Source organism: Humulus lupulus, chromosome 9 (assembly GCF_963169125.1).
Source record: "Humulus lupulus chromosome 9, drHumLupu1.1, whole genome shotgun sequence".
Lineage (NCBI taxonomy): Eukaryota > Viridiplantae > Streptophyta > Magnoliopsida > Rosales > Cannabaceae > Humulus > Humulus lupulus.
The window spans coordinates 151,034,474-151,055,857 of record NC_084801.1 but is presented as its reverse complement, the minus strand read 5'-3'; the positions used below and the strand labels follow the sequence as shown (position 1 = coordinate 151,055,857).

The 21,384-nt window shown below is 39.1% G+C and overlaps 1 protein-coding gene and 1 long non-coding RNA gene across 2 annotated transcripts; both read left to right on the top strand.

The window, feature by feature from the left end:
* Positions 1–267: 267 nt before the first annotated feature.
* On the top strand, positions 268–1,113 carry LOC133800181 (isopentenyl-diphosphate delta-isomerase IDI1-like). The gene is made up of 4 exons (XM_062238138.1): positions 268–445; positions 742–824; positions 916–976; positions 1,043–1,113. Exons 1-4 carry the CDS (start codon positions 268–270, stop codon positions 1,111–1,113), a joined length of 393 nt encoding a protein of 130 aa, XP_062094122.1.
* Positions 1,114–2,381: 1,268 nt separating this feature from the next.
* On the top strand, positions 2,382–5,512 carry LOC133800611 (uncharacterized). Its single transcript, XR_009876546.1, has 2 exons — positions 2,382–4,768; positions 4,871–5,512. It is a non-coding gene; the product is annotated as an uncharacterized LOC133800611 (long non-coding RNA).
* The last annotated feature ends 15,872 nt before the right edge of the window (positions 5,513–21,384 follow it).

Below are 21,384 nucleotides of genomic sequence, written 5' to 3'. Positions count from 1 at the left end.
TTCACAAAACGTCTTGTGTGTGGCTAGTTATATTGAAGGCCAATTCGAATATGTTGTGCACATCTATTCGATAACATAAGTCTCAAGATGTGATATTCTGTCTGTTTATCTGTACAACAACGTTCTGCAACAAAGGTAACGTTTCCCCTTGTGTGGACAAACACCTATTGCAGCCATCCACTCTACCGTGAATATGAGCTTATCACTGAGGAGGCCCTTGGTAATATATTTCTGCAGAGTAGATATTTGGCTATCCACTCAAAGCTTATGTCTTCTAAATCTGATTATTATCTTTTTAAATCACCAGGAGCAAGGAATGCTGCACAGAGGAAGTTGTTAGATGAACTGGGTATTCCTGCTGAAGATGTGCCAGTTGATCAATTTACCCCACTAGGCAGGATGCTGTACAAAGCTCCTTCTGATGGAAAATGGGGCGAGCACGAACGTAATAATTCTTACTTTATTAATTTATATACGATACATCATATTTTGTCCCCCCTATGGTGTGGTAACTGGACTCTATAAACCATTTATATTCAAAATAAATATATAGAATCAAGATACCGTGTGCGATTGCCTATCGCACTATTCTCTACTTTCCCCCAAAAGGAAAAAAAAACATGTCAACTTATGTTATAGATTTCGAGTATCACTCCAAAACATACATGGGATGTCTGTTTTCTTATGTAGTACAAAAGTTTCTATACAATGAAGAATGAGTCTTGGTTCTACTAAATTTAGAGAATCAGCTTTCTGTTATGTTGTTTTACTCAATTGAAGATAGTTTTGGAATTGGAAGCACTGTAATTCTCAACACTGGCAAAGTATTTAGATCAAATAGAGAAAAGTCAATAGAGTAGGCTTTTTATGTAATCTCATTTTTTTCTTAACACAAGGAATACATTTATTTCCAAGAAAGTTGACAACAAGAAGAAAAAGAAACTTAAGAAGGTGGAAGATAAGATGCTTGGATGGGGTAAGCTTTTTATTGTACTCTTAAATGCTCTATTTAATAGTTCAGTAAAAAATGGCTATTGTACAGGTTCGAGTTTTGATTTGCTCAGACCACAAGAAATTGGGACCTTTTCTATTCTGCTCATGGTGGTGGACTAGACTGAAATTGTTATCTCTTCTCTTGGTCAGGTCAGGTGAGTTCAGTCAAAATTATTTACAAATTCTATATTATATCTTGATTACTTTCCATTTTGATCAAACGTAATTGGGTATTTCTTAGTTTCTTTTTAATTATTTGGTTTTCAATCCCTCTAAATCATTCTAACAATCATCATTTATGCTTTAAGATTAGACAATGTTTTTGTTGAATTCAATATTTTCTTCATTCGTTAATGTTTTTTTAACAACTGATTTATTGACTGAAGTTGCAATATGATGCCTTTTATATTGAACTGTGGTCCATTCTGTTTTAGAAAAATGTTTATTCTTTGTTTGTAGTTTCCTTTCATCTTCTACTTAAATTTACTCTTTGAACTTGGAGTTAGAGGAGAAAATCAACAGTAAGAATCTTATTAATTGCTTTTTTGACACCTTATTTTAAGACATAAGAAATCTTACTAAACAGTGAGACTAATGTAGCTAAATGCTGTTAGTTGTTAAATTTTCATGAAGTTTAATTTTAATTTTCCTTTAGATGAAGACAACCCTTAATGTGGTAGCAGGTTCAATCAGGTAAAATTTCTTGGAGACGATATAGTGATTGTGGCGTAAATTTCTTGCTTCAACAAAATGAACGTTTGATTTGTTTTAAGTGTTTGTTAATATTTTTATGTAGTTTTTTTTTTCTTTGAAAATTTTCTCAAACAGGGCTTACCAGACTCCCATTTCCAAAGCTAAGCGAGGAGGGTATAAGGATACTCCAGCTGATGATTTACTTGCAGTTGTTTTAAAGGTAAACAACCCATTGATTTTGGCTTGTAATACCATTACTGCATATGATTTTGTTCTGATTTGGCTTATATACACAGGATTATTGATTTTTTTTCTTTCTTATATGTGATTAATATACAATTTAGGCCATGATAGAGAAAACAAATCTAGACCCAAGTGAAGTTGGGGATATAGTTGTTGGTACTGTTTTGCCACCTGGTTCACAAAGAGCAACATAGTGCAGAATGGCAACAATCTATGCTGGTTTTCCTGGTAAGTTTTCACTTTTATTTTGTCAGCTGCACCTTTTATGAGTTTTTTCCAATGGTATATAGTTCATGAGTCTACTTTAATATCAGATGGCAATGCATGTTAAGATTTTAAAAAGATGATTTTTATTTTTAATACGAGTTTAGCAGAAAAGATATAAATAATATTGTCTTCAGTGTATGCTATGGATTTTGATTTATCTTCATTTATGAAAGGTGCTCTCACAATCAAGTAAAATTTAGCTGAAATAGTTCTTTTTTTTTTTAAACAAAACAACTTGTATTAATAAAAGAATATATAATACAAGTGAGTGGAAAAAATAACCACAGGGAACTCAAGAAAAACAAAAACTAAGAAAAGGTAAAAAGGTAGCTTAACTACCACAACAATGATATACAAAACAGAACATTACAACAAAAAATTCCCTCTCAACCAATCTGTGAATCAAAAGTCTTTGAAGTCCTTATTTGAGTGGCCCAAAGAGCACCACTCATTATAAATTTATCCCAAATTTCTCCACCCTGTTTTCCATTTCCTCAAAGATTTTCTTATTCTTCTCTAGTCAAATAACCCAACAGATAGCTGTTACTACAATCTGCCAAAGAGTCTTCTTCGCCTTTGAGCTGCTCACCTGAAACAAAAAGCACCTAGATAGTTTGCTGGAACACACCAGACCATTTTAAATTCTTCAAATTCTTGTACCAAACTTGGATTGAGACCGGCCAGTGGAAGAACAAGCCATCTGCATTTTCAGAATTCTTCTTACACAAAACACACCAATCTTTGGCTGAACACCATAACTACAAACCAGCTATGATTACCGCTTTGGCTTTACAGTCATTTCATGTAACCGTTATATGCGATAGATGATGAATATGATGATAATTGCTCTAGAAAAGTTTCCCTTTCCTGTTTTGATCTGTGAAGGTGGCACGTTGCGTTTTGGACATTAATTTTGCATTAAAAAAAAGCATTACAGAAGTTTTTATGATCTATTGTTGGCTGTGGCTATTTTGTTGTTGTGGATATACTCGGGTCTCCATTGCCCCTGATTTTTTATGCACTACCATTCTAACTTTGGCCCTTTTAACTTTCAAGCGTCTCATTTTAAAGTTTGAGGGCCAAATAAATACTCTCTTTAAAAAAATGTAAAGTGAAGGAGATAAATAGTGTAACTGTAAGGGTTTTTTCTAACTGACAAAATAATACTTTTTCATTACTCTCTTTTTCAAAGGAAAAAAATGTCCAGTTAACAATAGTTTCCGCAGCTAGTGTTATGGTGCTCTAAATTTGATTATTGTACCCTTCCTAAGACTATTTCATGGTGTGGAAAACTATTTATGGCTCTGAGGTTTTTTTTCTTAAAAAAATAGATGTTGAAGGAGATAGCTTCTGACTAGACAATCTCTAGAAAAAGGTTGAGATATGACTTTACTTGTCCATTCAGGCCATTTTTGCCAAGTACTTCTGATTTCTGTTTTCCATGGTTGGACTATGTGCTCTTTCTTCTGGATTGCTCATATTTTGATGCTTCTCTGAATTTTCATAATGTGTTTTCTAACCAGGAAGGCAATGTTGCCAACCAGAGGGAACATCTAATTCTTCTCCTTGCCAATATTCACATTCAGAAAGCTAATAAGCAGACTGTCTTGAAGGTATTCTGATTGTTAATTAAGGTTGTAAAGCTTTGGCTTTAACTAATCCTCTTATATAAATTTTACTTTATGATATTTGGAGTCTAATGTCAAAACTGGATATTTATGCAGCATTGTTCCTTTGTAAATTTCTATTTAATTAGCATTTGAAACATTAGTGGTGAAATTTGGGTTTTCAATAAGGTCTTATATTTCTTTGAAACTCTTTTATGACTCTTTAATTTAAGGTCAATCACTAGAGTCTTGCTTGGTTTCTCACCAATGTTATTGGTACTGCAGTATATCCTTTTGCCAATCAGTGACCTTGATTCTTGGTTGAAGACACACTCCATATATGTTTTTGATTGCTCTGCAGCTGGGGGAATATTGTGAATGCTTTTATTGAGGTAAAGCTTTAACTCAAAACATATAATGAATTGATATATGTATTGATAATTAAGGTGTTGTGTTGTTTGTTTAAAGCTGTAGGAAGTTAGAAATGGCATGGTATTTAAAATACAGAGAAATCAATCCTTATTCCTAAATCCAACTCGACCGATGCCTTGTGACGTGATTGGTTTGAATAGATGCTTTGAAATATACACAAGTTAACTAATCACTGCCTCTATTTTGGGCAGTGAATGCTTTTTCTTATGAGACTAAATTGTTTTTGTTGTATTTTAAGTTGTGGATAACAATTGGTTTTTATTTTTTAAGATAACAATTAGTTTTTGTGCTGTGGATCATTAGATCTGTTTTATTAACATAAGGATGTAATATTTGCTTCTACATTTACTATCATTCTAGTCATAAAAATTTAGTATAGTTTAGTTACCTTCCTAAACAGATGGAAGGTGATCAACAGAGAGCCTCTGAACAGACTAAGAACATCTTAAGTAATTTAGTTGCTGCTGTTGACAATTTGTGGTATCTAAAAGATGGAGTACATACTGTAGTCTTGAAAAAACTTTCAGAAAATGGTAAGAGCTATGTGGGTTTTATAGTTTTATTTTTGTATGATACTTCAAGCACTGATCTGTAGACTCATCTCAGTTTTTGGTGGATCCTACTCCATTTTCTAGGATCTTGCAGGCAAAGGACACCAAGTGAATTAGATAGAGAGGTTAAGAACTTGAGGGTGGCATTTACTGACCTGTTTTTGAAGCATAACACTTTCAAAGAAACTGCAAAGCCATCGAGATATTGATGCAAAGAATAAAGTCGAGCTTAGAATATTAAGAGGTAACTCCTAGTGAGTGGAGAGAAGGCACTTCAACTTGGATTGCAAGTAATTGCAAAGATTAAGGGCTATGCTGATGCAGCTCAGGTACTCCAATGAATTGGCTTCCTAGTTCTATTTTACTGTTGCTGAAACATAGCTCAAAGCTAGATAATTTCTTTCAAGTTGATTTACTTTATATGCTTACAGGTGGAAACTAGCTTAAGTCTTGTGTTCTTAATAATAAAAAGACTTTTTTTTTTACAATGTGCAGGTATATTGAGATGATTTCTTTGGAGCAATTCTTGACAACATTTGTAGTTGAGGCCTTTAGAATGGAAGAATGTATTTCATTAATTTTTGTATACATTTCTTGTTTTGTATTTAGTGATAAAGGAATCTCAATTGGGCATAAATTATGTTGTAATATGATTTCTTAAGCCTAGACTAGTAGACTAAATATTGTAATTACATTTGAGTAATTAATAAAAATCTATTTATGTTACCTTATTTGGCTTCAACTTTCATATTTGTTTTCCTAGTTTTCTGTAAGTAAAAAAAGATTATGTTTCTCTAAGCTAACACAAAAAATGTGTTATACTAAAGTATAGTATAACACAAAAAATGTGTTATGCTAAATTGTAGTATAACACAAAAAAAGTGTTATGCTAAATTGTAGTATAACACAAAAAAAGTGTTATACTAAAGTGTAGTATAACACAAATTTATAAGTATTGAAATGTGTTATATAATCGACTATAAATAACATATATAAACACTTATCTATTTATTAAAATAACACAGAAATTGTGTTATCGTTGACAGTATAATAACACATTTGTATAACAATGACAAAGTGTTATGTAAAGTACCCTGACCTACGATAACATAGTCGGTCTTAACACATCAAAAAGTGTTATGGTATGTTTTGATAACACATTTTCGGTGTTATTAAAAGCATTTTTTCTTGTAGTGACTTATATTATTCATCTAGTTTGCATATTTGGTTATATCCAAAAATTTGTATGTTTATGATAGTATGGTTATATCCAAACTATCTTGGTTCGCGAATTTGGTTGTATCCAAACACTTGTATATTTTTCGTATATACTATTTTATTTTTTCAAGCCGATGGTATATGTACCACTAATGCCCCCATAATATCCTATGATTGTGATCATAGGTTATTCAATTAAGAGAGATTGCAAAAAATACAGCATATTAAAACGAAATCAAACTTTATTCGAATAATCCAAAAATAGAAAAATAGTATAGACAAGCAAGCATGGTTATAAGCGACATCCTTCCTACACTATTGATAGTAAGGTCGTAGGTGTTCGCCATTCCATGCTCGTGGGACCAAACTTCCATTCAATCTTGCCAACTTATGTACGCCGGGTCAGATGATTGATTCTATCTGATAAGGTCCTTCCCAATTTGGCCCGAGCACGCTAGCTGCTGGATCCCGTGTTGCCAAGAATACACGCCTCAGCACCAAATATCCTACGTCGAATTTTCTATCTTGAACTCTTTTGTTGAAGTACTGGGTAGCTCGCTGTTGGTATGCAGCATTTTTTAGCTGAGCTTTGTTTCTTCTTTCTTCGATCAGGTCCAGAGTTTCTTTGATCTGGGATTGGTTCGAGGTTTGGTCATACGCGAGGGCTCGAATTGTGGGAATTTCGACCTTGATTGTTAACATAGCCTCGCAGCCATATGCCAAAGAAAATGGGGTATGTCCTGTTGATGTACGGGTCGTGGTCCTATATGCCCATAGAACTTTGGCAATTCTTCGGGCCATCTTCCTTTAGCTTCTTCCAAATTTTTCTTTAGCGAACTCTTTAGGGACTTGTTTACAGCTTTGACCTGGCCATTCGCCTAGGGATGGGCCACCGCTGAGAAGCTCTTTATTATCCCATTTTTTACGCAAAAGTTGGTAAATAGATCGCTGTCAAATTGACATCCGTTATCGGACATAATCTTCCTTGGCATCCCATATCGACATATGATGTTCTTTACTACAAAGTCAAGGACTTTCTTTGAGGTTATCAAGGTTGGTCCGTTCTTCTGTGAGAATGTCGGTCTCAAGGTATTCAACTATCGGAGTCATCCAGGTTGGCTCAGAATTGATCATGCAAACATCGTCCTGCTCGGGCTTGTGAATACTAGGAATCGCGAGATGTTCGATTGGCACGACATTCAGCTCGTCAGTCTTGGTAGAGGTCGCAAGCCTAGCAAAGGCATCTACATTCGTGTTCTGCTCTCGGGGGACATGTTCTATCGTGTAGCACTCAAAATGCCCCAGTGCTGATTTTGACTTTTCTAAATATGCCGCAATTCTCGTACCACGAGCCTGGTATTCTTCTAAAATTTGATTAACCACCAACTGGGAGTCATTATAGCAATGTATCGCTTAGGCTATGAGTTCCTTGGCTATACGGAGTCCTGCCAGTAAGGCCTCATATTCAGCTTCGTTATTTGAAGCATCGATGTCAAATCTTAGGGCAGAGTGAAATTGTGTTCCCGCTAGGGTGATCAATATTATACCTGCCCCCGATCCATTCTTATTGGAAGACCCATCAACGTAAAGTTTCCACAGCTCGCGGGCCGGGGTTATAACTTCATCGTTGGTCACACCTGAGGTTGATAACTTCAACGTAAAGTCTGCCAAGGCCTGTCCTCTTATGGTCGTCCTAGGATGATAAGTGATCTCAAATTTTCTGAGTTCAACTGCCCATTTGAGTAGTCCACCTGAGGCTTCTGGCTTGGACAAGACTTGTCTTAGTGGTTGATCGGTCAGTTCATGGATAGGGTGCACCTGAAAATAGGGTCAGAGCTTTCGAGATGAGTGGATTAGGCTGAGAGCTAACTTCTCCATCAAGGGATATCTCAATTCTACCCCCAGTAACCTTTTACTGAGATAATACACAAGCCTTTGCACTTTTTGTTCTTCTCGCACGAGTACCGTGCTTATGGCATGCTCGGTTGTAGCAAGGTATAGGTATAGAACTTCTCCCGTGATGGGTTTTGACAAGATGGGAGATTCTGTGAGGTGTTTCTTGAGCTCTTGAAAAGCCAACTCGCATTCCTCCGTCCATTCTAATTTCTTTCCTCCCCTCAAAAGATTGAAAAATGGAAGACAACGGTCTGTAGATTTCGAGATAAATCTACTTAGCACCGCCATCCTGCTAGTCAGACTTTTGACATTCTTATGCTTTCAAGGTGAGGGCATATCAATTGGGGCCTGGATTTGCTTCTATTCCCCGGGCGTTTACAATGTAGCCCACGAATTTCCCTGAAGATACTCCGAAAGAGCACTTCTGAGGGTTGAGCTTCATGTTATATCTCCGTAATACAGTGAAGCATTCTTCGAGGTCATCAACATGGTTATTGTTATGTTGAGATTTAACTAACATATCGTCAACATAAACTTCCATGTTGTTACCTATTTGTTCGGAGAACATCATGTTTACGAGTCGATGGTAAGTGGCTCCAGCATTCTTGAGCCCGAATGGCATGACGTTATAGCAATACAACCCTTTGTCTATCACAAAACTCATATGCTCTTGGTCAGGGGCATGCATGGCAATCTAGTTATATCTAGAATAGGCATCCATGAACGACATGAGTCCATGCCCTGCCGTCGCATCAAATAGCTAATCGATCCGAGGTAAAGGGAAGCAGTCCTTAGGACAGGCCTTATTGAGGTACGAGTAATCAATACAGGTCTGCCATGTCCCGTTGGGCTTCGGGACCAGCACTTGGTTGGCCACCCAATTGGGGTAAAAAGCATCCCTAATGAATCAGTTTGCCTTTAACCTGTCGACTTCCTCTTTAAGGGCCTTTTTCCTGTCGTCATCCAGTAGTCTTCGCTTTTGCTGCTTCGGAGGGAAGCTTTTGTCGATATTCAATGTGTGGCTCATCACATTCGGACTTATCCCTATCATGTCCGAATGGGACCATGAGAAGACATCTTGGTTCTTTTTTAAGAAGCAAATTAATTGCTATTTCGTTTCTTTGGGAAGGTTTTTCCCTACCTTTACTGTTTTCGGGGGGTCTGCTTCTTCGAGCCTGATTTTTTCGAGCTCTTCCAATGGTTCGAGATTAGTTCTTTCCTCTATTCTTTGATCGATTTCTTCGTCTATTTTGAAGACTGTCCCGTCCTTATTCTGAATAATGACAAGTGTTTGTGCGCTCATCTGCTTGTTTTCTCTAATGGAGATGCTATAGCATTCCCTTCCGGGTAGCTGGTCTCCCTTCAAGATCCCGATGCCTCTAGAAGTCGCGAACTTGATGGCCAAATAACTTACAGACGAGACTGCCCCCAGCCCTACTAGGGCGGGTCTCCTGAGCAACACGTTGTAGGCCGATGGCAAGTCCACTACTACGAATTCCATCATCTTGGTTGTTGAGACTGGGAAGTCTCCCAAGGTCACAGGGAGTTCAATGGACCCGATACAGGCAATCCCTTCTCCTGAAAAACTATACAACATTGTTGCACAGGCCTTTAGGTCACGAAGCGCGAGTCCCATCTTTTTTATGGTGGCCTTATAGAGAATGTTCACTAAGCTCCCATTATCAATAAGAACTCGGTGAACCCTCTTGTTCGCGAGCTGAAGAGTGACGACTATTGGGTCGTTGTGAGGAAATTGAACATGGGACGCATCGTCCTGAGTAAAGGTTATAGTTTGAGATTAAACCCTTTGGTAATTTGGAGCTCTGGGTTTGGGTTCATAAGGGGACCCGTCGCCAGTTTTTAGCTCATTCACGTATCACTTTTGGGCGCTCTTGCCTGATCCCGCGAGATGAGGCCCACCCAAGATGGTTACAACATCTTCTCCATCAATCGGAGGGAGTCTCTCGTCTTCCTTAGCTTGGGAGTTACTATTTTGGGTAGGCGATAGTGCAGTTGTCCTCTGGCTGGTAGAAGCCTGATTATTGTTCTGGTTTCTGACATACTGCCTGAAGTATCCTCTCGAGATCAAGCCTTTTATCTCGTCCTTCAGTTGCCCGCTCTCATCAGTAGTGTGTCAAATATCTCTGTGAAAGCGATAGTATTTACTGGAGTCTCTCTTGGATTTTTGGTTTCTAAGGGGGTCTAGACGTCTGAAAGGGACCTGGTTTTCATTAGCCAGGTAAATATTCTCCCAAGACTCGTTGAGCTCGGTGTACACCTTGTACACGGAGAAATACCTTTCCCCTTTCTTCTTTTTTCCCTTTCTGCCTCGGGGTTACTTCCTTCATTCTTCGTTCTTTTGGAGGGGGTTTCGAGACTGATGGGTTCGTCGAGGTTGAGTCAGAGTTTACGTTTATCATTGTAGTTATGGGCTAAGAGGTCATATTCAGCGTTGACCTCGCCTCTTCTACATTGACAAACCTCTGAGCTCGTCTATTAAACTTGGTTATGGACCTCACAGGCTTCCTCTGCATATCTTCCCAGAGGGGACTTCCATTAAATGACCGCTGTCGTCTACATCACGTGTTCGGGCGACTTCGAGATTGAATCTTGTAAGGTAGCTTTTCAGCGTTTCATTTGGTTGTTGCCGGACGTTGGTCAGGGTCAATGCCTCGGGCCTTATCCCGATCATGGCTCTAAATTGCTTCTTGAAATCCCTTGACAGCTGATCCCAAGAAGTGATTGAATGCCTCTTATATTTTTTGAACCAGCTTTTTGCTGGTCCTGTAAGCAATGCTGGAAACAGGATGCATCTGAGCTCGTAACCCACATTACTTGCCCACATAATAGTGTTTAATGTACTTAAGTGACTGTACGGGTCGGATTTCCCTTCAAAAGGTTGAACATGAGGAATCTGAAACCCCTGAGGAAACGAAGTGTTGGAAATGTGGGGAGCGAATGGTTCGGGCTCCTCATCAGAATCTACGTCCCGATTCTGGCCTCGCTCATTCTGTAAGATCCTAAATGCTCTTTCTAGTTGATCAATTCTCTCCTGAATCGGATCCACAGGGGGTCTCGCCTGAAATAGGCTGTCGTCGATCGCAATTCCAGGCTCGCGCCTTCACATGGGATCCTTGCGTCCAATTAGACGATCTCTCAGATCTGGGTTTTAGGGGTTATTATTACCCCGATTTTGATTCAGGTGTTCTCGCAAGTCAGGATGGTTCCTTTGGTTCCCAGTATTTCTGCGTCCTTGATCATACATACTGAATGATCGGGTGTCCCCTGAGTCTTCACTGGTGAGGCTCATTGCATGATTGTTTTGAGATGGACTCCTTTCAGGTTGCCTCGTCTCTACAGTGTGAGACTGAGACATTTGGCTTCTCGTAGGTTGGGCGCCTCTCCATTCTCTAGCAGTTCCTCCATTCCCCTGCTTCCGTCCAGCCCGCCTTTCCCTATCATCCTGAGTCGGTTGTGTGTTTCTCCGAAACGGTGAGGGATACCTAATTGGCGACGGAGGGTTCCGTATGGGTGACGGTGGCTGCCACCCATTTCGGGGTATGGATGGTCCCGAGTTCGCCTGTACTGACTCGAGAACATTCTGCGCGTTGCCAGCATTCTGAGTCCGAGCCGTTTTAGGGGCTTGGTTATTCCCAGTTTTTGCTGGTAACTCAGCAGCTGAGTTAACAGGAGCTCTAGCCCGGGTGTTTCTTCGGGGCCTTGAAGGGGCAGGTTGTTCTGCCAGTGGCAGAGGTTGCTCAGTTCTTCTTGTGACAAAATTTTAGCGAGGACACCCACAAGGCCTGCGGGAGGAACATTAATGTCCTGTGGGGGAGGGACCTGGGCCTCAGACGAAGGTTGAGGCTGAGCCGCCTGTGCCTCCACAACCAATCTAGCTAATTCTTTATTACGCTTCTTGGCCTCAGCCAACTGTTTTCTTAACTGACGATTTCGAGTTCAACAATGGGAACATATCGCTCAGGATTATATTACATGTCCTCGTCGTCCCTGGGGGCCGGTGGTGCTGGAGGTCCTCGAGAGTCTGAGGACTCACTTCTCTCCTCTGGTTCTAGATTCGTCATTGGCTGTTTCCTGACGCGCAGTGGATAGTTCACTTCTTCTTCAGGAATATTTGGATCATTTGTAGCCATAGCTAATTAGGGAGGCTTTTTCGAATGACTAGACTCAGATTTGCATTGCTTAATGCTCTCAATGAAAGCACCAAACTGTTGACGCCGTTTATCATCAACTTAAAATGTAGAGCAATTAAACAATAAGAACTATGGTACAAATGAATAGTATGGTGGAACAACAAGGGTTTTACGTGGTTCATCAGTTAAATCTGCCTAGTCCACGAATCTATTTTATTAGAACTTGGAGTTTTCTCTCTAGATAGCAAAAAGATCCATCCCCTTACAAGTGTTGATGACCTCTCTATTTATAGAGAGTTTTCCGAGTTCATTCCCACACCCTTCGGGATGATACTACTTCTTATTAATTGAAATAATGATATTAAATGATGTAACTCCTATATACAAGGAAACGTCCCCTGAAGACCAGGAAAACAAATAACAGACTTGTTAATATCCCTTTATTGTCGGGATGTTACAACAATAAATATCTTTAAATGTACAGAACGTGTTACATCAGATGATTTATCAAATCTCCGAGATCAGCAATCAGCATCGCATCATTCATGGTTTACGGACAGGTTACGATCTGGCCGTCTTACTCTAAGACCTGCTCGGGGCAGATATATACCGTCGAGGCTGTCATATTTTGAGCTTGCACTCTTTAAGCTTGGGCTACTCGATCCGAAGAAACTCAATAACGAATGTATCCCGATGCTATGCTCTTTTGAGCTCAAAAAGAATCTCAAGGCTACATGTCTTCGAGGTTGCCGTCTTGCTTCGAGGGTTTTACAGCTGTACCATGAACATGCGTTTTTATATATCTCGAGCTCACACTCGACGAGTCCAGCCATCGAGGTCATAATTTCTTGTCTTGAAATCTGGGTGTAACATATATAAAATATTTTTTTCTTATTTAAACAATAAATATATTTAAGCTATTAATTTTTTATTGCCTTTTATATATTCTATTCTACATCCTACCACACATAGTAATAACAAAAAAACCTAAGTGTATCTATTTTATTTGATTTTACTAGGGTCTTCACTCCTCATCTCTTTTTCTCCTCTCTCATTTTCATGATACTCACCTCATGGATGTTGAACCATGCACGCAAAAGCTCCTTAGATACAATATTCTTTCCTTTATAGCATGTGTTGACGAGTTTTTTGCCAACAGGGGATTAAGAAAACCGAATAGAGAGATTAAACTTGTAAAATATCGTAAGTAAGAACAAAAAATATTTTTTCGTGGTTCAGTGGTTAAAATCCACCTAGTCCGCAAGTCACTCGTATCCTGTTTAGGAGCTCTTGAAGAAATTTTTTATGGAAATTTTTCTAGAGATTTAGCATACGAAAAATCGATCCCTTTTACTGTCAATTCTCTCTGTATTTATATGGAATTATGGTGGACAATATTGGGTAACCGTACAATAAAATGTAACTTACAAGAATGGGTAACTTCACAAATACATGAATTCCCTAATTATGCTTGTTGTCATTATATCGGGCATTTATTACATAATGATTACAAGTATTAAGCTTGTATAAAGAATCTTTGAGTCTGCAAGGATTCTTCCTTATGCATTTCATTAAACTGCCATGAGTTGGATGTGCTGCTTGAAATGGAGGTTATACGTGCAGGGAGATCTGACTCAGGTGGTGCTTGAAGTATGATGCGGGTGATCTGGATGTTGCATCTCTCGAAATCTATCACTGTCATTTGAGGCGATCTAGAGGATCTCGAGCTATCCTAAACTTAGTGACATTACCTCGAGCTATTTAGTCAAGAATTAATGAAATGTCCTCGGAGTACTCGAACAACCTTCATTTATTGCTTGCGAGCTGTACCCTGAGCAAGATAATTGAGCTCGTATTTTTAAGGTACAACATTTTCCCCCAGGTCCCTGCTCGTGTATGACGTCACTTCTGACATGCACAATACGGGATTTTATACTCACTCGAGTATAGGACACATATCCTCTTACTATAGGCGTCTGTTCGGGTTTCGAGTATTGTGACAGTTGTCTTGTAACCCTTTTACCGTAGTTTTGTTCATTTAATTTCAGCCCTTGGAACTCTAATTGCTTTAATCATATGGCCCAGATCTTTCCCCAACATTTATGTATAAATAAGGCAGCAAAATATGATTTTCACCCCTTTCCATTCAAGTTTCCCTATCTTTTGTCTTTAGAAACCCTCAAGTTCTTAGAGTTTCCTTTGGCAATCCCGATTCTCTGCAATCTTCAAGTTCTTCGTCCTTTCCATACCTCCATCAAGAACCACATCATAAGTATATATTTGCATTTTGGTTTAAATTTCTTTTACTCGCTTTTGACAAGTTTATGAAAATTTTCCATTATTTTCTACCTTATTTTGGTTTTGTATAGGTTTATTGTGCCAAAACGTATACGACTAGAAGTGGTTAAGATTAATGCGTTAAAATAGGAAGTTTTCTGGGTTTCGGGATTGTATGTATAGATTTTTAGGTGAAAAGTGGAAGGGTTTTAAGCCTAAATGTGAGAAGCTTAAGAGACACAGTTTTGAGGTAGTTTTGCATTAAACCTCTTTTTAAAACCACTGATCTGACACGCACTTTCCGAGATTAGGGCGCATGAATTAGGGGCATGAGTGAATACACATATCTGGGTTTTATGTAAATGTTCAGCCCATAGAAACTTTAGGTCGATCAGCGAATCCTTTAAACCTTAGGTCGCCCTATCTTGTGTTCTTAAAAACTAGGTTATATCCCTAGGTCGCCTTTACTTAGTCGTTTTGTAACCAGGCGAACTAAAAACACTTAACATGGGCAACCAAAAGAAAAAAGTTGTCGTAGGCTCCTCCTCACAGAATAAGGACAAGTAGGTCGCCAAGACCCTTATCGCCAAATTTGGGCTGGTGGTGGAAAAGGAGGTTAAGGTGAGACCTGATAGTTTCTTTGAGGCAAAGAGGATCGTATCTTGCATATTTTTTATGACCAAAATGAACTGAATCATGAGGCGTCACAGGATCAAGACGGACTCAAAATTCTATGCCCAACCTGCGATGGAGGGCGAGCAGAGTTGCACCCTATGAGAAGATGACTTTGGGGACTGGAGTGATGAGCACCTGAAGGCAAGTGCATTCCTCCCATTCCAGCTTCTGGCAAATACTTATAGTCATATTGCGGGTCTAAAGTATTTATTCCTTAAGAACGAGTGGGATGACCTCACTCCAGAGGCATTTTCTCGTGCGGCTATTTACAAGAGGTCAACGAAATCTCATAATTGTTTGGGTCAATACAACACTCTGGATAATGCCACTGACAAAGAGAAGGAATATAGGGAAGTGGTGAATGATGCCACCATGGTGGCTTATTGGTTGATCAAGGAAGGTTAGTCTTCATCTATCAAGCCTCGAGGTCCTCCCAGAAGGCCATTGATTGTAATCAAGAAGGTCGAGGAAGAAGAAGAAGAAGTCACACCATTGGTTCACAAAAGAAATAATGTCGAAGGCAGGAAAAATAACAATAATAAAGGTAGTGTTGAGTTTGGGGTAGCAACCGGCACCTCCGACCAAGGTAATAAAGATAATGTAATAAACTAAGTTGCTGCTAGTTATGTACTAACCTGATATTACCCGTGCAAGGTCGTGACTAGGAAACTTTTGGACCCGGACCTAAATGTCACGCTGCAACAGTGCGTCGACTAACTGGTCCTTCGCCACGACCTGACGTACCCTAAGTATACAATAGTTATATATAATACCTTCAATTTTAGGTCTACAATTTTTGAGTAGTACGATACTAACATCCAACCTGGATACACCTTAGAAGGCCATATCTTTACCCCAGTCTTTTGGCAGGCTGAGTATGAACCCAGCTCGGATGTGGAAATCGAACCCAATAAATCCCACAACATAATTATATTAGAATCTACCCCACCCCCAACCATCTATGAGATAGATGTTGTACCTAGCCCGGTCCATGATCCGGAGCTAAACATTCTAGTTTCCTCCTCTAGTTTGGAGGGTAGGGCTCTTATACTTTTCACTAGTGATTTTTATGGTTAGGATATTTGTCCAACTTTTCTGGCCATTTTTGCAGAAGACGACATGTACCTAAAGGAAGCCTTCACCATCTCCGACCCTGCCATCAAGAGGCAGAGAATTTGGAAGAAGTTTTCTTCTAGATTTTGAGTTCCACCTGGAACTCTAGGGAAGGCCAAGGAAACTTCCTCTTCTCAGCAGTAGCAGCTCCAGTTCCCCACGGTCACCACCAAGGACGCTCCTCCTCCAACTCTTCGAGCCCCTTCCTACATCCCCTAAGTCATCTAGGTTGTAACTCCTATCGTTACTATGACTGCTTCCCACATCGAGGTGGGGAAGCACCTGGAGTCCCTGCGAGGTTCGGTCCAGGGGATCACAAGCCACGTGATCGAGCATATCAATTAGATCTCCTCCATGGAACTGGAGAAAATCGAGGTTACCCCCGCCATGATTATTCTCAACTCTGCGTCGGTGATGTCTTTGACCATAAGTATTTTTCTTACTTTTATTTGTTGGGCCATAGCTCGTGTTCGTTCAGACTTAGAGGAAGCCAAAACGGCCCTAGAGACCTCCTAAAAAAACGAGAATATAGCTAAGCCACAGGCTTTGGAGGTGATCCAAAGTTGTGACCAACTTCAAAAGGAGGTCGACATACTCAAGCTGAAGGTGATGGAGGATGCAAACCAGATCGAGAAGCTCCAAGAAAAAGACAAAGAAGATGTTGCTCAGATCAATGAGATGAAATTGAAGGTGAAAGGAGCTGGAGTCGAGCTGGAGGACTTGCTAGAACAAATTTTTTATCGAGTCTAGTGCTTCACCCATGACGGGACCTTCTCGTTACTAGATGTCGAGCTCTAGGGACGCTACCTTGCCAAATTCTAGGAATTGTTGGTGAAGGAGCCTGCCAAAACAGTTAACACAGTGTTTGGAGCTAGAGGCGATGATGGGGAAGAGGAGGTGTCATCCTAGAGGTATGCTGCCGAAGCTCAGGGATGAGAGGCTCTTCTTTTTTATTTTTAAACATTTTTTTATATTAGGGGTATTTCAATCCCTTGTATTTAAGCCTTTCATGCCGAGACAATTTCCTTAGGTTGAAGTTCGAGGTTAATTGTCTTCGGTCATATAAATGTTCCTTTTATATATTTGTTTGTTATTTATGATGTCTCCCTTCTATTCCAGCTCCAGATATGTATTCGTTGTTCGTTACCAGCTTACCCTACGGACTAGCCCATACGTACATCTTGGGAACTCTGTAGTATAATTGAGTGGGAGTATTAATCATAGATATGAACATCTTATAGCTTCTAATGAAGAAGTGAAATGATGGTTTCCTTTTAGTTTTGTTCAAGGTGTTAAATGATAGAGTTCTCATTTCAGTAATTAATATTAGTTTACTGAAATATCATTTAATAGGAACTAAGTGTTTTAAGGATAAAATACAATAAGGGGTAAAACAGTATTTTAATCCCATCTCATTGTAGACCGTCTATAGAGGATTGAGTGGAAATTATGGTTGTAACAATGGATAATTAATAACGTATCTATATTTGTTATAAAGCGTTCTGTGAATTCAAGAGTGCAATTCTGAGTCTTTAGTGGAGTCACAAGGAAATAATAAGTTAGTAAATTTATTTGTTAAATTTATGATAACTTATTGGGGCTTGATTGCATAGGCACATGGTCCCCACTGTACCTTGGATAAAATCATCTAGATAGTCTCAATTAATTGATTTAATTATCAAAGTTGACTAGGCCAATTTTGGATAGTTTCCCAAACTTATGTAATTTAGAAAAGAAAAGAGATTTTAGGGAAGATTTATTAATTAAGACAAATTAGTGTATAAATTAATAAATAAGTTTAAATCAAGGTTAAAATTATAAATAATTAATTTGATAAAGTATTTAAATAATTATTTAATTAATTAATCAATGAAAAATTGTTACACCTAAATTTCGAGAATAGAAATCTTGATCTCGAAAGTCAGGCTCGTAAGGTGCGAGCTCAAAATAAGCCAAGTCGTCATAATCAGCTTTAATGAAAATATCAAAGACAGTCTCACTAAGCAGTAAATGCGACAACATCATAATTGGTGAGCTCGGAAACGACGTGGTCTCAAAGGAGTTCCAAGGTTATAAGCTAGGCTCGAAGCCACAATGGCAATAGTTCAACACTTGAATAAATCTCCTGATTCATTTCCTGCCATCAGACCAGAAGGTTCGAGCTCAAGGATTGTGAGCTCGAAGAGGATGATCTCGACAACGTTACTTGTTAAGAACATAGGCTAACTGAGGTATCTAGCTTGTGATAGGTCAACGATCTCGAAGGCGTGTGAGTCTAGCGTTCAAGCTCATAAGTTGTTTGTGAACATGTTTATTGTTATAAAATCCCTATGTTTAAGGGATCAGATGTAATCTATTATTAAATCCCAAATATGATGAGATTTATACGCGTACATAATAACCATACGCGTTTATTTGCATTTATTTAATTGGTTTGTATCATAACTCCCTGAAATCTGAGGGGAGATTTTTGGTAAACCACTCTATAAATAGAGTGGAACAATTCATTTGTAAAGGGAGAGAATTTGGTATTGGGGGAAAACTCTGTAAAATTACTTCCAGAAAACTTTGAGAGAATTCCATAAAGTGAATAACACAGACTCGTGGACTAGGCAGATTTTAACTGCTGAACCACGTAAAAATTGTGTCTTTTATCGTTTGTTTCCTCTGGTATTTTGTTTAATTGCTCTTCATTTCTAATTTGACGAAAAACGGCGTCAACAAAATAATACATGACTTGATTTTAAGTCCAACAGACTTATAATTAAAAGGGAAATTTCACGGGCCTATGGCTATTATTTTGATCTAGGGCTTATAATTGGCTATTATTTTATTGATTTTTTAATTAAATAAGTAACCTAATTGAGCCTATAAAAGGAATGCTAATTGAGAGTTGAAAATAGATGTTATTGAGATGACAGAAAGACTATCTGACTGAAAATCAGAAGATCTATTCTTGATGCTCTCGGTTTTAGATTCTCTCTACAACGTAAGTCCTTTTTTAAGCCTCAATATTCTTTTCTCTTATTCTCTCTGTATCTATCTCATGTGTTGAGAATTGCCCACTCTAGTCTCGGTGATTCTAAGGATACTTTGGAAGGCTGTGAAGAAAATTGAAGAACGTTTCAGTTTCTTGGTGATACCCTGCGACAGAAAGGATACAAGGGTTAGAGAAAATAAAAGAATAACTCAATCATTCCACTGCACAATAATGTAAGTGTTCTTATCATTATCTTTTTATGAATTCAATTTTAGAAACATGTTCTAGGTTTTCTTATATTAATATGTTCAATATACATGAAAATAATTTAGATCCAATATATGTTTTCCCAACAGGTCTTCCCAATATAAGGCATAGCTCGCACTTCATCTCTTATGGTTACTACGAGCTCGATTGTACCGATTGTTACGATTCCTTCCTTTGAGAACCCATAGAGAGTAGTGGAGGTCTCCCTAAGATTGGCTAATGATAGTCCCATATTTTCTAGAGTGAACCTGAATAGCATGTTCACAGAGCTCCCATTATCAATTAAGATTCCTCTCATTCTCCGGTTTGCGAGCTGAATGGTTATCACCAGTGAATCATTATGAGGGAATTGGACATGGTTAGTATCCTCTTCCATGAAAATGATTGGTTGTTTATCCAATCATTATTGTTTTGATAACCGCTGCTCCAAGATGAATACCATGCCCCTGTTAGTTTTCAACTCTTCAATGTATCTCTACTAAGCTCCAATGGTCGTGCCGGCCAGATGAGGTTCTCCTGCAATGGTGGCTATATCTCTTCTTTCCACAAGAGGATGGATGATCTGGTTGTCTAGAGCTGGGATAGCTGGGGTAGATTTTCCTAATATCCTTGAGCTGACTGAGGAATCTAGACAGCTGGTGGATTGGGAGCTACTCAATTTCAAGCATATTGTGTTAACGTTCTAGCAAAGATGAGTGTCTCGATCAGATCCTTAAATTGACAACAGACGTCAGTATTGTGGCCGATATCGTTATCAAAATAACAAAACTTGGTCGGATCTCTCTTTGCCTGCTCATGTCTCACGGGTTCTGGTTTCTTCCAAGGAAGACGAGTAGAATTAGCCAGATAGATGTGTTTGAGTGTGTCAATTAGGTCGGTGTGCATGATAAATATTGTGGTGTACTTCTCCCCAGATTTATTCTTCTTGGACCTCATCTGGTCTCCCTCACCATTCCCCTTTCTCTTATTATTCTCTGCTTGGTTGTTATGGCCAACGGGCTAAGCCATACCTACAGTCGTCGTTGCCACTTCAGCGGGCTAAAAGGGAATCTGGCTAGTCTCGGTCATTCCAGACTCTACCTCCTCGAGGTTTATTAATTCGTAAGATTGGGCCAATAATTCGTCCGTAGTTTTTACTCCCTTGCTTTGGAGTTCCTTCCATAATTCACCTCCTTCGGTGATCCTCGACCTCATGGCCATGAGCTTGGAGCTGTCATCGACATCTCTTGCTTGATCAACTATGTTGGTGAACCGGTTGAGGTATGCATTAAGGGATTCAGCCGATTGTTGTTCTATATTGACCAAAGAGTTGGCTTCTACTCGGACCTCCTTTACAACTCAAAACTGTCTCTTGAATTCAGTCGATAGTTGCTGCAAGGAAGTGACTGTGTGCCTTTTGAACTTATTGAGCCATGATTTGGTTGGTCCTATCAGCGCGGCTGGGAACATGACACATCGCAGGTCGATGTTAACGTTGTGTGCCCACATCAAATTGTTGAAGGTACCAATGTGGTTCGACATATCAATAGTTCTGTCATATGTGGTTATGTTTGGCCTTTTGAAAGCAACATGATATGGGGCTGCCTGAGCTGCTACAATGTGAGGAGAAAAAGGCTCGAACTCATTAGAATCTCAGTCATCCGCATTTTTCTTGGGCAACAGTCTTTTCATTTGTTCCTCCATCAGAGCCAGCTGTTCAAGGGTTGAATCCTTCACTTCCAGGTTATTTGGGAACTGGTAATTAGCTCAGGTCATGTTCAATCCGTTATTTGGGTTATAGTCTCTCCAAGTTAGATCTTGGTTGGTTTGGACATTCCCATTATCACGCACTATGGAATGATATCCCATAGTCTAAGTATAACTCAAATCGTTGTGGCGAATTGGTTGCCCTCTCTATGCGTTTAAGTGGTCACACAATAAGATTGAGGGTTGGAACGCAAACTTTGAGCCGAGCTCAACTAATTTCTAAGATCACTTTCTTGCCTCTGGGAGAAGCATAATGCGAGTACTCCTCGATCTTC